The 20637-nt window shown below is 38.4% G+C and overlaps 1 protein-coding gene across 1 annotated transcript; it reads right to left on the bottom strand.

Annotated features, from left to right (window-relative positions):
* Positions 1-644: 644 nt before the first annotated feature.
* ntrk2a (neurotrophic tyrosine kinase, receptor, type 2a) lies at positions 645-19943 on the bottom strand. The gene is made up of 10 exons (XM_088008820.1): positions 19226-19943; positions 16746-16820; positions 15705-15776; positions 15139-15207; positions 12840-12988; positions 3303-3436; positions 2344-2476; positions 2095-2166; positions 1747-1974; positions 645-770 (listed from the first exon to the last, which is right to left on the bottom strand). Exons 1-10 carry the CDS (start codon positions 19477-19479, stop codon positions 742-744), a joined length of 1215 nt encoding a protein of 404 aa, XP_087864946.1. The 5' UTR covers positions 19480-19943; the 3' UTR covers positions 645-741.
* Positions 19944-20637: the final 694 nt, after the last annotated feature.

Here is a 20637-nt window from a genome sequence, read left to right as displayed (position 1 = left end):
AATTGATCACACAACCTCACATTCTTGGTGTGATCAATGTGCGCGTGCAGGGCAAAGAATGTGTGACCTCCTTTATTCACGTCCTTCTCCTTAAGGAGGCTTCAGTCAAAGCTGAAACTGAGCAACTTCATTGTCAGTTAAGCCATCGACGTTCTCCATTTGGTCTGCCCAGTGGAGACACCGACTAACAGGTCATCCTAATTGAAATTGGATGGAACTAGGTTTACTGATGCTGAGAGCAGTGGGTCTTGCTGAGACAACAGCCTCTCCCAGAACTTTCTCTCCAGGGTCGAGTGACGAAGCTGGCATTGGAATGTAAATGCTTCAAGCTCCATCAATGCTCTTAGAGTGTGAACAATCCCCAGACAAATGGGAAAGGCTTCATCTTGTCCTTGTCATTAAGAAAGAAGCTGCACTCCTAAGGACAGGGACAAATTGAAGGCTTTACTTGTGTTGGTTTTGTGCTCATTCTTAACCACAAAGCCGGACCGGAATATTGAAATCAGCGCTTCGCTCGCAGAAGTAGTTAACTCCTCACAAAAACGCCGAACTCACCAGCAGCAGCCAGGTAGCCTGAATCCAAGAAGTGTCCTCAGCAAGGTGAAGAGCATAAGAACTGAGTAATGGTGGTGATCACAGACAAATATATAGAGCAGGTGGGACCTGTTACTTGTCAGGATATACAAGATGATATCCCACACTCATGTGTTGTACTGAGTGGACAGACTGAAAGGGAACATTTTACTCACCATAGTAGGAAGGTTCATTGTCTACAAATTGGGAGATCAAAGAAAAAACACATTAAGTAAAACATTTTCATTTCTGCAACACACACAAGCTTTATCTCTTTGTGGTTAAATTACACATTTGTTCTGTTAGCCAGTCAAAATTAATGGAACAAGAGACAGGAGAGCCTGCAGCGTTATGGCTGTATGCACTGTGTGTACCTTGTAAGTTTCATAGGAATATTCTTATAGTTATTTGACTTTCGATTATATTTCACCTTCACTATTAACAAAATTAAAAATGGTCTTTTTGTGTCAAAACATCCTGTGCGTCTTTGGGGATGGGCCTAAACCTAAATTTTATTGGTTAGTTTACTTTTATTTATTTGGTGGTTTGACTAAATGTGACTGTGTATTGAAGCTAGCTAAAAATTAGTAAGTAGGCTTTTAAACAGACTGTAGTCGGATTGTTTGCCAAAAAGAGTATAAATTACAGATTGCTGTTTCACCTCTTCCTCTGGATATCTCAGACAATCCAACTGAACCTGAGAATCTCTATCCTCCTCGACTTGTGCAGTACGAGGACAGGCTTTACTTTCCTGTTTTTATTAATTAAGGTGATTGTAAATATCAGTAAGCTGTGTGTGTGTGTGTGTGTGTCGCATTGTGTGGATGACGACTTCTGTTTTTGTGGGCCATGCACGTTGCGTTCATATGGCATTTCTGTGTTGGTCAGTTCAACAACATACATTGCATATCAATGGGTCAGGGTTGGGAGTCAGGACACATCATCCGGCACGTTGTGAAACATTGTGTTTCTATGTGCCAAGCGCATCGCGCGAATGTGCCCTATATTTGTTTGGGTTAGGTTTGTGCTGGTTTTTTACACCACACACACAACACATGTTGAGGATGTGGTTGTGTTCGTGTGGATCAGGTACAGTGATGGTTTTGTGCACACCCTCTAAAAAACTGCAGGCACCCCTGACCAGAGAGAATAAGTTCCAGTATTGCTCCTCACCATCATCTGGCCTGCGCATAAAGTGAGCTGTGATCTCCTTTTCATCTGAGCCATATTTATTTTGAACCTCTAGGCGATAGAGCCCGTTGTTGATGTGTGTGGGATTGTCCAGCTGGAGGCAGCCGTGGTATTCTCTCTCTGTGATGTCGTGGATCATTGTCATGATGTACTCCCCCTCTGTCACTTCCACATTGTCCCGGTACCACTTGATACGTGGTTCTGGGTTTGCTGAAAACAGAATGAAATTTGTGCAAATGGCTAGTTTAAGATTAGGGAATTCACAAGGAAACTATATTCAAAGTATATTTAAATAGTAGCAAATGGGTTTTATTTGATTGTCTTACACACCTGCTACACTGAAGGGTATGCACCAGTGATGGTCTGCAATGGCGTCACTCAGTTTTGTGATTTGGGGTGCAACTATGAGAATAGTCAAGAGAAGATAGATTTTAGTTGCAAACTGAAAGTGGAATAAGTGAAACATGCAAAGTTATGGATTAAGAGTTAAAAGACACTCCTTTAAAGCCTTTAACTCTGTTTTGAAGTCCACTTATGTTCCAACTTGAATTAAAACAGCATGGCAGAAGGTAAACCTACAAAGTATATCCAGCACCAAAGAGGATTCTCTCTCTCCAACGATATTTTCAGCCATGCAGCTGATCTTCTTGTTGTGGTCCATTGATGACAGGTTTGAGAGCCGCAGCACCGAAATCTGGCCAGACGTTTCGATCTGCAAGTTTAAAAAAATATAATTGATTAATAATATTCAGTGATTAGTTTGTTTCAATTGCATCTGCTTGTCGATAGATTTTTTTTTTCCCAGTAAAGTTTTTTAAAAGGTGACCAAAATACAAAATCTGTTTAGGGTTGTACGGTTTATCAGTAAATTTGAATAAATGTTTAATAAGTATACATCAGTAAATATAGTACAAAGCTTTCAACAATGTTTCATATTAATTACAAATAGATGGATGGTAAAATTGGATGCCTGGTGGCACATTTGGTGGTTCTTTTATCTATGGGTGAAGATAAATACTGGGCCTCAAAAAGACTTCAAACTACAACAGACCATCACGTTCAGGCAGGGCAGAAATTCTCTCAGCCAGAGACACAATGTAGTGATTTAGATCAAACAGTGATGTGTATTAAAATGTCCCACTTATAGTTCAGACCTAAAGCCAAGCAAGAATTTTTATCATTACTTGAAAATTGTGGTTTCCATACAACATGATGGGCACAAATTTAATTTCCCTTCCAGATGAATAATGATTCCCCCAAAGGACTTGCAGCAGTATTTGCAGGAAAAGGTTGTTATATGAACTATTGATGAGTTTTAGAATGTTTTATCATTAATATTTAACACCACATATACTTTTTTTTTTTTTCAATTTTACAATTCTGTACTTAGTGTTGGTCTTTCACATAAAATTCGAATAAAAGTAACTTGGAAATGAAACAACTGAGAGCTAAAAAAAGTTTAAACCTGTGTTTATCTTTAACAATTCTCAGTCTAAAGTAACCTCACATACTGCTGCACGTTGTGCGCGAGAGCTTACCACATAGTTTGTGACAAGTGCCATGTTCCAGATCAACTCAGGTGAGGGCATGCCCGATGTTGTACAGAAGAGCTCAACATTATCCTTTTCCATTTTGGTCACTTTGGATGGGGTCAGGGTTGCCATTGGAACCTCTACATGCAAAGAAAGAGCAGGAAAGAAAGAGAGTCAGTGATGGAGATGGAGAGAGGAGAGGAAGGAGGTGCAAAGAGGAGAGAACTTAGGATTCCTGACCAACTCTTGTTTATCCAGTTAAAACACAGGGCACGAAACAAGCTCAACAAGGAATGTGGAGGAGCAGCCAAACATACACCCAGCAGAGAGTAAGAAGAAAGATACACAGGGAAAAGAGTTCAAATTCAATCTCCCTGTCCCCCACTCTGTTTCTCCTGCTTTCATTATTGCACACTCACCCCAATCACACAATAAGACAAAGAGACAGAGTTCAAACACAGCGATGGTTACACTGATTACCAGTGCACGTCTGTAGCAGGCCAGGCACTACATTGATTGGACACAGTCTGAAGCCTCTGTCAAAGCAAAGACACTGGTGACTCTGTGTGTGTCTGCAGCTTTGACCAGGAGGTGACCTGGGTATGACCAATCAGCTTCAATAAGGACTTCGCCACCATTGTCCCCCACATATAAACTCTATTGGAAAGGAGAAGAGGAGCTCAGAGAGGAGAGGGGAGAAATAGGCATTGACAGCCGCTGCAGATAAAACTGGAAAGATTTCTTATCAGATCTAACCGTCCAACCTCTTCTGTCCGTCAGCAGACCGCTTATCTGCAGGGAAGCCCACTCAATCACCATGAGATGCTGTAAAAACCGGTCATTTTGCTGGTGGCAGGCCAGCAAGCGTATCAGATTCAAATATCTTAACAGCCTCTCAATGAATCAGTTTTCTACAGCCGCTGCAACCCTCTGCAGGTTAGATTAAGCGCAATACAGCAACATGGACACATCTCTAACCACATCATTTTCACAATTCAGTATAGAAAAACCTACAGCTCACTTTGAAGGTGCAATTCATGAAAACTAAAATTGCTGAAGGGTCACTTTATCAAAAAGTAACTGAATCATCCAAGCAAGCTTTGGATGATTCAGTTTGGACTCAAGAAAAGCAAATTGTAACATCTGGAAATTATGTGGAGAATAATCAAATTAGGGCACACAAATATAAAAACTGTAAATTAATTCACTTGAGATCTATTATAAGTTATAACGCGTTTTTACCCTATTAATATGGACAGTGATTGTAAAAAGCAAGTAAATTCTTTGTCAATGTTTTAACAGGTCAATGACCTGCTACTGGTGTACAAAAATTACACGTTGCACATTGTACCACATTATTAACATTTGTGGAAAATTAAGTACATGCCACTAAACACATAGATACAGAGGGGTCTCAGCTACTGAAAAACAATTGATTCCTGGAGGCGTGGATTGTGTTGAAGTTTTAAACTTCACCTAAACGCTATCGTTTGGCCGTGATGCCAGTTCAATGCTATGAAGCTTACCGGAAATTGCCTGAGCTGTAAAAACTGAAGTCAAAAGCTCAAACTATTTATGAAGCGAGATTATAATCGAACAGAATTGTGCATTAAGTTAATGGGGGGGCTAGTTCTTTGTCCTATAAGAGACTAATTCAAGATTTGCATGGTGCTGAGCAAAATTTCTCTGCCAAACTGTGGTTAAAGTTAACCTGAAGGAATCAGCTAAATTCATAGTTGTACTTTTTTTTTTAGCTGATAGATACTTTACAACTACTGTGTGTAATAAATTAGTATTGATTTATGGATAGAATATAACCCCATATAATATTTTTGTCTGATATAATTAGTATTTTATTTGCCTAGATGTTACTTTTTCATAAGGAGTATAAATAGCTTTGCCAGGACCTGCCAGGGGCATTATAAATTCTGATTTGATTTTGCCTTCTTTCTTCAACTTAATGCCAGCTGCTTTCATTCATTTAAACCAAGGCTTTTTCAGGGGAACAAATTAAGGTAAAAGGCTTTTAGTTGTACAAACTGTAGAAGTATGCGGCACCTTGTTCTTTGACTCATTACAGGTAATTTCTGCATTATTTTCATAACTTCATTTTTTCCCCTCTTGCATTTTTTCTACAAGATGTTTTTTTTTTTTAAGTTTGCTGTAGAGAGGAGGCTTCTTATCTGTAAACAATGACTTGCATTTGGAAAAGATGACAAATAACTCTGCTCATATGCACACTAACACTTTCTGCATGTTCTGTGATATATCACTGATATAAGGACACTCCGGGTGGAAAAACATTCACGTTTGAAACCTCTGCCAAAGAATACTTCACCTATTTTCCTTGGAGTGCCAATGTTGCTATTGTGGTCGGTCACAATAAACACATCAGAGAAAAACAGTGTGATTTCTAAGAGTAGCAGACATAGGGAGCAGACAAACAGAAGCAGGTTTCTCAAAGTGATTCAGCACTAAACTCTGTAAGTTTGTTGTTTGATTTGTTTGTTTAAACAGTGAAACAGCTGCTGCTCTCCAAGAGGGATAATAGGAAAATAAAAAAGCATAAAGGACAGGGATTTGTTGAATTGGGATAAAGATTTCTTTTCGACAGAATGACACTTGTAAAACTGATCATCAAGTCACTCAGGAAGTTTGATCTGCTTCTTTATTTGTTTGTTTTTGTTTCATCCATCATTAGGACATTGACATTTCTTTTGTCCGTCTTATCATTCATTCATGCTATTATAAGAAAACGGATTTGCAAAAGACATAAGTCATGTGTAAACACTAAAACAATGTTCAAGTAGAAAGAAATAATTGTATGTTTAAAAAGTCACTTCTGCTCACTTGTAACAGTATGGCAAGTTAGTTTATCATAAAATATTAGTCTAGATGTGCAGATTAGAACATTTCTAAATTGCCCAGAACATTTCAGCTGTTTAGAATACTGATGATCCTATGAAAATGAAAGGTTTCTCATGTCACAAAGATTATTCTTTCTCACTAACTATACTGCTTTTTCCTTTAAATGTCCATATGTACATTTTTTCAGTCTGGACTGAATAAAATTCAAAAATAGGCAGCTAATTTAAGATAGGAGTTGGCTTTGAATACATGTTACAGAGCGTGCCATACTTGACCCTCACCTGCTTCGGCTATGCACAAAGACTGTTATATTTCTTGACACATTCTAATTTTGTTTCATTCAGAATTGTCTAATTGTCCAATAAAGGTGATTGGCCTAAGAGTTTTGACGAGATAAGCTCTTCAGCTGTTGAATGTACTAATAAACTAAGTCACTGTTAACAAGCCATTACTCTTAAAGAACAGCTTAACCTTATAAGGAAGTCTGGAGACCCAAAAAGTATTTAAAAAACAGCAGTCTTTTATCTTTAATTGATGCTATAAATAACATAATGAAACAACATAACAAGTGAACCCTGACCAGCTTTTAAGCTCCTCGGTTGGTTGAAATTTGTTTTTAAATCTCGTTTTTTAGTTTGTAACTGGTTTACAAACTGAAATGAATGAGTGAGTCACCAAATTTCTGTTTATAAAAAAATCACACATGAACATCATCTCCTGCCTGCTAACACTAAGCAGAGCCATCTGGCCTTTCTGGGTAATCTGCCATTAAAGGCTTGTGTCTACATGTTTCTTCCTTGTTTCAAGATAGGAAAAGAGGAATGATTGAGGGTCAAAGTCATTCCAGCCAAATAGAAGAAGTGACAGCGAGACAGACAAACACAAAAACAGACAGATGAAGACAGAGTACGCCTGTGGACGAGTCTGGTAACCAACCTGCTTCCATTTCTGCTCCACATTAATAAAGCTTTACCCCCCAAATATATGTCTGAGCTATAGGCAAACAATGCTACAGGTGCCAACAGGCCTTGGGCCCCAGAAGAAAACCAGTTTCTGAAAAGGACATGTTGACAAATGCCACTTGTACGGAAATATGGGTGTCCCATTGAGTTAAAAATGTATTAAAAAATAATAATGTTTTTAATAATTTAGTTTTAGAAAGTGAAACTAATCAATTATGTAGATTAATTACACAGAGGAAAACAGAAATTAACAGATTAGACAGAGAAATTAAGTAAATGTTTGGCACTTTTACAATCAGTTAATTTTTACAATGAAGGTTTATATTAGTAATAAAATCTCTAATTCAACTTTGGACATAAAAAACAATACATAATACCAATAAGAAAGGCTTTTAACCACACTTTTTTTTCTGTACACTTATAATGCCAATGCTTGGATACAGCTAGGGCTGTTGTAAACGAATATTTTAGTAATCGAGTAATCTATCGATTATTCTTACGATTAATCGAGTAATCGGATAAAAAAATTATAAAATGAAATATTGGTAAATCTGGCATAATACCGGTGTCACTATCAGATATCAATATCAGTCCAATTTTTCATATTTGAGCATCCCTAACAGTTGCTTTTTTGTATTTTAGAAAACTAACCTGTAACAATAATAGCTCACTTTCTAAGTTAACCAGAAGAAAAGTTATAGAAAAATCTGAAATTATATTGAATTTAATAACAAAGAGGCAGGCTCACAAATATGCTTATAAAAATGTCTACAATCCAGCTTTTAGTTTATCTATTCATCTTCAGTGAGTTTAATAGATTAATTAAACTCACCTTGCCCCATACCTGTCACGCTTTGGGTTTGAAAATACGGGAAATGCCGCCTGGAGTGGGAGGAGAGGGCGAATGAACGAACATGGGGTGGAGGGGAGGAAATAGACCAGCGGACTGACGAACCGTTAGACCGGGGGACGAACACGGGGGGAAGCAATACGGGATATTTACGACACCTTCACTGGTCACACTCAGAAACTCATCTACCAGCCATGTACGATGCGCTCCGCCACACGTTTCTTCAGACCGGGATATGAAATTTATTGTGCGGTTCGTCGGTAAAGCTACATTTACACGGTAAGCATCAGCTACTCAGCCGCCCGCCCTGCTCAGGCTATCCGCTCACCTCAGCGCTCTTCCCGCCGTTCGCTTTCAACCAGCAGCCCCGGAGGAGAAATGCTGCCGTACTCCAGGCATTCCCCCAGTCATTTTAAGGATGCTTATTGGTTCCCCAAAAACGATAAAAAGTCGGGCATTATCATCAATCAATAAAATCCCCACGCCAATCTTGAAGATTGGACTTTATGCCGCTGAGACTTAGCTTTTGTCAACAACTCAGAGGCGGAAGTGAGAGCTCCGCGCAACGCAAATGAAGTCCCGGACGGAACACAGTGCCTAACTAATAAAACATAAATTAACGAAGCTTCGAGGCAGGTAAATTTTCCTCGAGGAATTTTAGTAATCGAGGTACTCGAATCATTCGAGGAATCGTTTCAGCCCTAGATACAGCAACTTGTGGAAGACAGTTTCTTTAGCGATGACCTTTTCTGTCTTACCCTCGTTATGAAGGGTGTCAGTGACCGTCTCCTGGGCAACTTTTACGTTTTGCCATGATTTTGTCGGTCACAAAAAGGCCAACTCATTTTATATAGAAAAAGAAATGACCCAGTAAATCATCCATATCCATTGCCTTGAGAAAGTCCTCAAGGCAACAGTACTACCAGCTGTGCAGTCTCTGACCAGATTTTCCGGACTATAATGCGCACCTTACTATAAGCCTCACCTACATTTTTTTTTAACTGTAAACGTACATATATAAGCCGCACCGGGCTATTAGCCACTGACATCTCCGCCACTCTCGGTTTTCCACAAAGACACAGCAGAGGACTGCGTCCTGAATAAATCTGCTATAAAGGATGCAGCCCTGCATCTCCAACGCTAAACCATGCACTCATTCACGCACACACACACACACACATATATATATATATATATATATATATATATATATATATATATATATATGAGTTATCAATGACATTGTTAGCTTCCTGTAAGTGAATATATATATATATATATATATATATATATATATATATATATATATATATATATATATATATATATATATATATATATATATAAAATAAGCACTTTTATTTTCAAAAAGTGCTTTTATATATATATATATATATATATATATATATAAAATAAGCACTTTTATTTTCAAAAAGTGCTTTTATATATATATATATATAATAAGCACTTTTATTTTCAAAAAGTGCTTTATATATATATATATATATATATATATATATATATATATATATATATATATATATATAAGCACTTTTTGAAAATAAACCAAAAATGTGCTTAGACTACACAATCTGTACATATTGATGATATATGTTTAATTCATTAAATGGCACTGAATGCACAAATTTGCAATCTGCAGTGGTGAATTTTGCAGACTTTCGCAAGCTTAAAACAACCCTAAAAAGTCAGATTTTTAGATTAGCAAGTAAGTCATGTACAGCTGAAAGAAGACTGTTAGAAGCAAATTATGCTGCAGTGAGAAGTTCATGAGTTTTATGTGCCAGTTTTATTGTTTCAGACAGTGTGAGGCTTTAACACCTGCAGCTGTTTGAACTCTAATATTTTTTATGTGTCGCACAGTGGATTAGATTTTATATTACACGAGCAGGGCTGTAGTAAGTCAGAACGGCACCTCTCTGTAATAAATTGCATTGGTCAGTCGTCTTTTCAGCAAGTTTTTTCGAGCAGATCTCCGGCAGTATTCAGTCAGTGGACACTAACAGATAGAGATCAGTGTCAGCTCAGCCCCGGGGCTTCACTGGGCATTTCCTCTCTTTTGTGCCTCCCTCACAGTGTCAGTCAGAAATGCTCAAGCACACAGACACAGGGACACACATGAATCAGACAGACAAATGGAAAAAGAGAAACAGAATTGGCCCAACAACCAGCAGTTTGGGCAGACTGAGAGGTTCTTTGGTGTGTCGCAGTTCGCCCTGAGGCATCATTTGGCACTCGTTCCCCTCCATGTCCTCCCACTCATATGTCACTCTACAGGGGGTCCCCTGCCCACCTCTCCAGAGGTCCTGCTGTGACTACGCTAATGCCAAAAATAACGTCTGCTAATGGAGGGGACGCAGAGGGGACAGATCAATAGGAGTTATCAATGACATTGTTAGCTTCCTGTAACCGAACTTATTGTTTGTGTTCCAAGTGCCCTGATGGCCCTGGGTTATTTCTGTCCAGTTTACACTGTCAGCAAAAACATGAAAATAATCTTTCCGAATGCATCCTTTTGTTTTTTTAGACCTAGCAGCTAAAAGTCAAGTAAAATCACAAATGTATTTCCAAGCACAAATACCTAAAAATCAGAGAGCAGCCCAGCCAAAAAAAGACAACTGTTTTGTGAACATAAACAATTGAAGATGGATTTATCTTCACTGACCAAAAATTGTTGTTCGAAATCCTTTTTTTGTCAGGATTGTAAAACTTTTTTTTTTACACAAGGTATGGACACAACACAGTTTGTGCTAAAGGCAGCAGGCAGGTTAGTGAAGGAAACACTGGCTGTTGGTTGTGGGGAAGTTTCTTTGGTAAATAAATGCAGTGTTTATTTCTTGATGTATATTCCATCTCTGCTGATTACCACAGACCGAGCTTTCAAATTAAATCTATAATAAATAAATCCCACATGTTAAACCACAAAAAAAAACTCTGTTACGTGTAAAAAAAGGCTGACTTTCAGCTGCTTCCATTCACTGCTGCTGTGTCTGCAATGCCCATAAGTTTTACCATAAAACTTATGGTAAGTTTCTAATTGTGATTAAATTTAGGTAGACCAGGTTTTTAAATCTCAACTTAGGGCAACATACTGTTGGATCTACAAATTACTACAAGTTACAAATCTTCTTTGAAACTTTCACCTCGTGAACTCACTTTGTTGCTGGAAACTTTGGCATTATAACTATTTTTTTATCTCTGTGGCTGGTTTGTCTCTTCTATTTGTTGTTTTTTTTATCTTTCTTGCACAACTGTAACGTAAACAAATTATATAGGTAATGCTTATTAGGAAAGAATAAAAATGTAAAAAAAAAAATTGTAGCTACATAAAATTCAAATCCTAAATCATCATCAAGCATCAGTCTTAGTCTTATACTTATGGGATGCTAAAATGAAAATAGAGCAAGAGTTGGTCCAATGCAGACGTCCACAGACAGGTCAAGCTGGAATTCGACCCTATTTATGAGCAGAAGTGAGTCCAAAAAAAGAAGATTCATGAAAAATTCATGCGGCGTATATAAAGCAGAGAGGAATAAAGTGTCAATTAACTGCTGACATTTATACATTCAAGCTTAATAAACCTTCCCTTATGCAGCACATAAAAGGAACAGTCTGTAGGAGTCTGCCATGCAGTCGGAGAAAACTTGTGCGTAAGGTTCATAACACACTTGTGCATAAATCTCTGCTCCGTTAGGAAAATATTTGCAAGTTATACAACATAATTATTCCTAATAGAGAAAGTATAAACTGTGTCACTACCCTTGTTCATAATGTTTTACAGTTAAATGCATATACAAAGACATTATTGTTCTTGCAGTTCAACATATACATGCAGCTCGCTATAAACACAGGACAGATTCTTCACTTTATGAAGAGAGCACGATAATTCAAGGAAAAAAGAGGGAAATAAATTCTGCTGGATGAAAACATGTCACTGCTAGTAAAGGACAAACTAAAGATGTTCCTTTTCACAACAAACTTTAAACAACTTGAGATTCAATGATATCTGTGGCATTTTTTTTATTGTAAAGTGTCTTTTCTAAGTCAAACAGCAAACATTTCAAGTTTGATCTTTAAGAGCATCTCAAATAATTTATAATTTATACACAACACTGAAGTCCAAGAAATGCCTACAGCATAGCGATATACATAAACCTGTTTGGTGCTGGTGTCATCTTAGTAGAATAAAGCAGCAATAAACATCAGCTCTTAAAGTGTGTGTGCTTGCTTTCTTTTTTATTTCTTGGGGCATTTATGTGTAGGACATTGCAGCTTTCTCTGCTCTTTTGTGTGTGGGGGGTGAAATTAGAATATACAAGCTAAGCACAGTTCTGTGTAATTGAAATAAAGTGTGGGCAGCATTTTCTTTGCAGCCTGTGCAAACATAACACACACACACGCACACACACATGCACACACAATCGCAGATACGGATAACTGATTACTGCAGAGGCTGTTGTCGCTGTGTGAATTGTGTTCTTTGTACAGTTATTCTCTTAGGTGATAACAGCAAAGCTCTGTTATTCACTCATACATTCTCCACACCCACTGTGAACTGACAAAACACTTAGCACATTTGGTTCACAGTACCAATTCTCAGCCCGTGCTTAAACACCAACACTTCTCACCGACACCACAATTAACACAGCACATTAACACAGAGAGGAGGCAAATATTAAAAATTGCAGAACTTCATACAAACATCTATATCAAGGTAGCGATTAGTATGACTGTGTTTCCTCCAGTTGTTGAACAGCTTGTGGATGTTTTTTTTTTTTTTCCACTTTCCTTCTCTGTCTGCATGTGTATGCGTGTGTGCATGTGTGCGTGTGTGTGTCCCCTTACCACATTTCGGTAGTATCAGTCTTGACAATGGCTTGCGTGCTCCTCCATCCTCAATGCAGCGCAGCTCCTGAGTGTCTGCTTCCTCTCCCAACCACAGCTTGATCCACATGTTCTCACAGGAGCAGTGTAGAGGGTTCCCTGACAGGATTCTGGAGGGATCCGAACACACACATGGTGACGAACTCTGACAAAGACTGAGTAGCAAAACAAAAAGAGTGCAACGCAGACTTAAAGGCAAGCTAATGGTAACCTTCTGATCTCTGGAAGCCTCAATTAAAATAAAACTTATATTTTGAGTCATTTTCTCTCAAAATATTAGAGAGAATCTTTTTTACAAGCTAAGGCTTCAAATATGAGAACATGAGCGTATGAGATTTTGATTTCATACAGATAAAATAAATCATTAATAATGAGAGTAATAATTCTGTTAAAAATAAAATGCCTTTGTTTTAAACAACAATTTTGATAAAACCAAATAATTTTGACTACTTTTGGTCTTTATCAGGGTAATTGTGTGGTATGGTAAAAACGCCACCACCTCTAACTTCACCTTACATCTCACTAACCAGATACAAACACAATTTGATCACCAGATAAGCCAGGCAGACCTTGTTTTCAGTTTTTTTGGTCATGAAAAAAAAAGGTTCCTGCATGAGTGCAGCGTTTTTCACATGCCACGTATATCTAACAATATGCACCACTCCTACAGAGCTGACACAAATGGGTCTCAAATATCACAGCAATGATTTGATAATAATATTACTTATTCTCATGCTGCACTATGCAGACTCTTCATGAACCTCGGTATGTTGAATGCTTGAAACCAAATTGAAAATTGATGACATGACTTAATTTATTGAAACTGTAAATTCCACACGCTTGATACCAATACATGCACGCTATTCACACTAGAAGAGCTTGTCAGTCCACACACATGCATTAATGATATCACAGGACTCAATGAATCTCAAAATCACCTTCATTTTCTGATGCTTAGCCCAACATTACATGTGTTTTTGAATATACCAGCATATATGTCGCATTAGGTTAGCTTTCTCTGGGTTAGTTTTTATAGGTTTTTGGCTAAAAGTGGAATTTTAGAATAATTTGGCAGAAATACTGTTTTGGTCATATTTTAACAAAAAATATTTGTCACTGTTTTATGGAGAAAATCACAGTTGCTTAAAATAAAATTTTGGTTTTCAGACCTCAAGTAACAGTAATCATGTTTGATGTACTTCTAATCAGAAATAACTGCAATCAAAGATCACTGATATGTTGGAAGTAGATAGTAGGTGAAAGTTCAGGAAACAGAGGAACTATGAGACCAGTGATGACTTACTGGAGCACGAGATGCACGGAACAGCACAAAGGAGTAACAGAGAAGGAGAGAGCGCTGAACTTTGGGTTTTCAGAAGACAGACGGTTGGGCAACTCAAACTGCTGACACATTAGTTTTTGGTTCATTTGATTACTTGTTCTGTATTTTATGAAGTAAAAAAAAGTGTTCTAATGTTGAAATTGATCAGATACTGGAAATTAATGGAAATCATACACAGAGATGCTGAGATGAAAATTTTTTCCCAAAACTATCAGATTTGTAAATGACTGCTTTAAAGAATAACATAAAATAGGTAATATAATTAGCTAAGTTTGGTAAAACAACAAACTTTATCTTTAAAGAATGTGAGGCTGAAGGACCTATATTTTAGCAATTCTCTGTGGGATTTGGGTTTCGATGTATTCCTCTTTCTGGCTTTTACACTGATGTGTTAGCTCATTATGTTACTACTGAGAGACAGAGCAAAGCAGTTTCCAGATGTTGCTATTCTGTCTGAAGACAGATATGAGATCCTTATCAATCCTGCTGATCTAATTCTCTTCCAGAAACCCAATTACAGTTTTCCTGCAAGTGCAAAACAGCTCATTTAAGAAGATTATGCGAAGTTCAAAGACACCGTGGGACATAATCAGACACTGTGAGGTAACTCTAAATGTTTTCTTTGGGCAAGCATGGGATGTGTATTTTTCAACTCGCTATATATTAGCTAAGCACTCCTCCAACAATCAGAGGCATTGATCCTGATGGGTATTTTATGAGTTATGGTTGGAGCTAGGAGGTGAAACTACCAGCTGGTATGTATTTTGATATATTTACTCATCTAAATCTAAGTGGTAAAATAGCTGCTTTAAGATTATTTTTTTTAAGGCTGACAGCCAATGAACCCAACTCAAAACAAAACTTCAGCTAACATCAGAGTTCATCTCATGATGAAGGTGAAGGTTTCTGCTAACTCACAGATATGAGATGTTGAGGTGCTTGAATATCCTCCAGGAGAGGGACGACAGGTTGTTGTCTTTCAAATTCCTGCACACGAAGCCAAGAATCAGTGAATGAAGTTCAATATAAACAAAAAGTATTGCATCAGGTTGTTTTAAAATGTTTCTACATCCAAATCAATTTATGTTTTGGTACAATATACAAATGGAGTTGTGCCTCCATAAGATTGCAGCAGTGAATAAAATTACAAAATACTTTAAGTAATTTTGTATCAAATGTAGATTAATTATCTTGCTCATGTTTCTAATTTTCATCTTTTTTTATCTTTATGACTAATTTAACGATATTAGAAATATGGTTTTATTTATTACAATAATATATAAAATGTATGTAATAGTATGTAAGTCTCTTTTCTCATCACCCTTAAATTCAGTATACAACAAATCAAATATTAAATTTTTATATAATGATACCTCTTAAATGCTGTCTTACAAAATGGTGAATTAGTGCACAAAAAGTACAGAACTTATCTGCACAATCTTTGTCATGTTAATAGAAAGAAAGAAAATGACGGTTTTACTTACAGGTACTGTAGCCTTAAGTTGCTCTGAAATGCCAGTTTTGATACGTATGTCAGCCTGCTGTTGGTCACCGTACTGACACAAAGCAAACAAATACATCAGTATCATTAGAGTCCTCATGAACATTAAAAACCCGACACATTATTAATATTCACAGCAGGCAAAACCTTTCAGCAAATTACAGGGCAGCTGCTGGGGTGTTTATAATGAGCAAAATGCATCCAAAAGGAAAACAGGCTCCAAAACAAATTCACTTTTCATTAACTCTGATTTACTGACCTGTAATACAACTTTAGTGAAATCTTTTAGAAACCAAGCTGCACGTTTACTGTTCTAAATGCGCAATATGATGATAGCTATAATAACTATAAGTGGAAAGCTGATCCAGAGGCATGAAACTAGCAAAAAATAAATAAATAAATAAAAGTTGAGCTTGTTTGCAATCAACTAATGTCTGAATGCTCTTTGAAAAAAGAAATACTGCATACCATAAAAATGAACTAATGTACATAAGCTCAAAATTATTGAAAGCCCCGGCAGATTTAGGTGTTATTTTGTTTCCATTCATCAAAGAAGTAAGTTAGCGATAGAAAATGTGGCATTACTCAAAAGATAATAAACAATGTACAGAAAATGGCAGAGAAAGAAGGGGAAAGCTTGCACCAAAAGGCGCAGGACTGGGATTCAAACTGGGAAGAGCTGCGTTGAGTATTATAGCCGCCGCTTAAGATGCGCCTGCTCCAGCACTGAGCCACAAGGTCCCAAAACTTTCTGTGAATTTAGAGTTATGCCACAGCAGGTCCAACTCCACACTGAAGTAATTTACTTGGTACTAATTTCTTGTTTTTTTTTATTCTGATTGTTTAGATATAGAAACTACAGCACTTATACAAACAAAAACACACAAAAAGCTTATACGCTATAACATTTTAAAACTTTCATTATAATGAGGCACATATGTTTCATACGTCTGTCTGTTAAAACAAGAAGACGACACTTGAACTTAAATATTTCCCATGTAAAATAAAGTCATAAAGGACTCACAGGTTCCTGAGGTTCTTGTAGTAGTACAGGTCTTTGTCATTAATGGAGGAGAAGCTGCTCTGGTTTGCAATGTAGCTGTCAGGGGATACAAGCGTGCATAACACAAAGATAACTTGTTAGCATGGGGAAGTACAAGCAGAAACCCGTCATCAAGATATAAACATGTTAAACCTACATAAATGGACATGTTTTTATTTATTTTTTTTAAAATATACTTTTTGACGGACCACTGCCGATCCACAGGACGCAGGGGAAAATCGTTGTAGCTTCTCAGAGTGAGGAAGCAGAATGTGTTATCGTCTCTTTTCCTCAGCAGCATCTGAGCAAAACACTTGACCTGTTTGTGTTTGAGGGGCCAGCAGGAGACGGTTTCCGAGCAGCTCCCATGTGTGCATGAAAAGAACGGAGCGAACATATTCTGAAAAGCAGCATAAGTACTTCTCATGTATTACAGCTCTGGGATTAGATGTCTGAGAATATTTCAAGCTAAACAAAAAGACTATGAGAGAACCGAGAACGCGCTATTTTACCGAGACAACAGCTACAGCAGCGCCGGCTGTATGGGTCAAGTTCTCAGGGTAATTTTACATAAAACATTGAACAAAGGCTTACAAATACTACTGAATTCCCATCAGCCCCAGCAACGAAAAATTATCTGAAACTGCTTAGCTCTGAGGTGCTTTTGCTGTTCTTATTTTTAGTGTAAAAATGACCTATTAGATTATGTACTGTAAGTGAAAAGGTGTGCAAAGACTATAAAGGCAACAAAATATCTAGTTTTTGTGATATAATACCTGAGGAAATTCCCCCAATCTATTTAATCTCCCACCTGCCGCTGGTTTTCTCTTCTATAAAGGGAGATGAATATTGTGTCATCAGAAGCTGGGGCAGTAATTAGAAAGAGCTCAAAGGGCAGCAGACCAAGATCCCAATTTTGTTATGGGCCTTAAAGATTTTTATTTATTTTACAAATGTGTGTTGAATGATATTCAACAATTTGAAAATTTGTATGTTATAGTAATTTTTTTAGGAAAAACATACGTAATAAACCTATCATGCATCAATTCATACTGCTAATGTACAGGGCTACCTATGGATACGGACAGCAAGACTGGCGCCAGCCCAGGGGCCCATAGCTTTCTAAGTTCAGCCCTGATCCAAAGCGATGTGCAAGAAACAGGAGGAACACGTCAAGAGGAAGTGTAAAGGGTCTCCGTGTTGGTCATAATCTTTTGCCTGACCTGTGTATGTCTATGACTCTCAAACTTAATTTGAAGAAGTTCTGATTTGACAAGACAATTCAAGTGAGTGTTCTAACAATAACACTACAGAGGTTTTCTGTGTGGTAAAATTTATTTAAGATGGGGAAAAAAGCACAACTAATTTTACGACTCAACACATTATATATATATATATATATATATATATATATATATATATATATATATATATATATATATATATATATATATACACACACACACACACACACACACACACAGACAAACATATCAAAATTTACTCTTCATAACCAACTATATTTGAGTGCAGTTGCCTGACTTGGACTAGCAGCTCATTAAATTTTGACCAAGTACTGACATCTCAAGGCATATTAAAAAAAATTAAAAATCAGGACATCTCAGCAATTAATGCAGACAAGATAAACCATCTCCACGGCTTTTGGCAAGGTCGTTTTTGGTTCAAACTCAAGCCAAGCACTTCATGATTGCTTCTCATGCTCATTTAAACAGCCTCCAAGGCCGGTGATAAGGATTGTTTCTATCTAACCAAGCGTGTCAACAAGGCCGTTTATACCTGTGCCAAAAAAAGAGCTTATCTTCAAGTTTCCTTATCTAAAATGTATGAATTTACGAAGTTATGACGCAGGGATGCTGCAAATCCCGAAGTGCACAAAAAAAGAATACAGTCATCAAAAATGAGCAAAATATTCAGTCTGGGTAGAAAATTGTTGCCTAAGCAAATCCCCCCTTCAGCATCAATTCTCTCATCTCAGTTCGTCCAAATAGCCTCCTCATATTAGCCATCTTGGGAAGTGTCTGTGCTAATATTTGGACTGTGGTGTCTGATGAGAGCGCAGCCAACTACACAAAAGCAAACACAGATTTGTTTTTAACAGACTTTTCTACATTGATCGCCCCGTGGTTGCAATGGGTGTTCTATGCAATGCAGGTTAGGCTGCACACTAATCGTGCAGATAGAAAGGGCTGCTTGCTTCCTCACATACCTGGACAATTTCAAAGAGTCCTGAACGAGGTTAAGGGCTCGTTGAATGAAATGATTTTTAAAAATCCGCCTTCTATTCAGGCTCCCTCGTTGCTGTGCGAATGATCAGCAACAGATGATGTTTGGAGGGCTGAGCATTTCTTTATTTGCCGGAAGCGCAGCCGCGATTAAATGCTCTTTAAAAAGAAATAGGTTAGGCCAAATGGAGATGCGGTTCTGACAGCTTCCACACTCACATGTCGGTGATGTTCTCCATCTCCGCCTCGCTCTGCAGGACGGGGAACGCGCTGATCCCTCGCTCCGGGTCCACGCAGGAGATCCTGGTGCTGCTGCAGGAGCAAGTCGAGGGGCATGCCTCCGCGGACATCCAAGGGTCCCCCGAGCCCACAGTCACCCCGACCGCCACGACCCACCACCAGAAGCACTGCCACGAGCCCGAGGTTCCCCACGCCGAGGGGAGAGCCCAGATCCCTGGTCCCGAAGCGCACATCTCGGGTGTCCCGACTCTCAGCTACAAGGCTCGCCGAAAAGCCCCCACGGCCCGGCTCGGGTTGGCTGGGATCAGCCCCGGTTCGGCCAGTCAAGGAGAAGAGAGGGGAAGAAAGGTGCGGGGGTAAGAAGCAGAATCCGATGCTGAGGTGGCAAGAAGCGGTGAAGAGACGCTAGAAAACCATCAGAGGTCTCCGAGATGACAGACGAGACGCAGAAAAAAAAAGGTGTGAAAAGGATTAGAAGAGCTGCGTTGTCCTCCAGAATCCTCCGTCAGACAGCCAGTCAGTCAAAGTCTCACTGCCACAGGGGCGCTGTGTGCCAAGTAGAATCGCTCTCTCTCTCCCCCCTCTCTGTCTGCCTCTCTCTTTCTCTCAGATGTCACTGACCGGAGCGTCCTCGGCACAATGTTCTCTGTGTGTGGATAATTGTCTGCTGCTGCTGCTGCTGCTGCTTTTTGCTTGGTGCTCGGATAAAATGTGCGGCGCGCAGAGAAAAAGGCTGCGATGAGGACAGATGAAGGAGGAGAAAGGGGGGGAGAAGGGAAAGGATGCGTACCCGCATCAAAGCAGATCATGTACAAAGTGAGACACCATTGATCTCTTTTTAAAAAGGAGATTTTCTTGATCTGCTCTCAGGAAGGTCCGGACACAGAGCAGGAACATTTCATTGCTGAATACAGCTGTTTTGACTTGAGGTTCTCTACTGTTTGGTTGTACTGGACCAACAGTATTTGAGGACCAAAGCCAAATTTGATTTGAGATCCAGTACAGATCCATTACCTTGCAACTTACCACAAATCCCAATTGTCCAACTTCGATTGTTTGCATGTTGTGCAATTAGCATCCTCATTCACGGTTTACTTACAGCCCAACATTATATTGAACACATTGTGAAATGTGTCACTTGATTCTCATGCTTTTCACATTAGTTATTAGATAAATATTAGAGTTAGTGCTGTCATAAACGGTGGTTGTGGTGAGGATATGGACACAGGCGGACCCAGGAGGTAAGTGAAAATGATGACTTTAATGATGGTATCCAGAAGACAGAGCAACAGAGAACAGCACGGGGAACATCTCATGGGACGGGGAAACAGGCAATACATGACAAGGATCCAACGAGAGACAAAGACAGGGTTTAAATACACACGGGGTAA

This window comes from Poecilia mexicana, unplaced genomic scaffold (assembly GCF_051168715.1).
Source record: "Poecilia mexicana isolate PSO_F unplaced genomic scaffold, ASM5116871v1 scaffold_9, whole genome shotgun sequence".
Lineage (NCBI taxonomy): Eukaryota > Metazoa > Chordata > Actinopteri > Cyprinodontiformes > Poeciliidae > Poecilia > Poecilia mexicana.
Note: the sequence above shows the minus strand (reverse complement) of the source record. Positions and strands in the feature narration are given on the sequence as shown.

Bases quoted from the DNA above. Each gene is read 5' to 3' on its own strand.
- ntrk2a (XM_088008820.1), bottom strand. From the start codon at position 19,479: ATGTGCGCTTCGGGACCAGGGATCTGGGCTCTCCCCTCGGCGTGGGGA. The intron at 15,208-15,704 runs GTAAGTAAAACC...CTTCGTGTGCAG, and splicing joins AACTTAAGGCTACAGTACCT to GAATTTGAAAGACAACAACC. The intron at 2,477-3,302 runs GTAAGCTCTCGC...TTAAACTTGCAG, and splicing joins CACTTGTCACAAACTATGTG to ATCGAAACGTCTGGCCAGAT.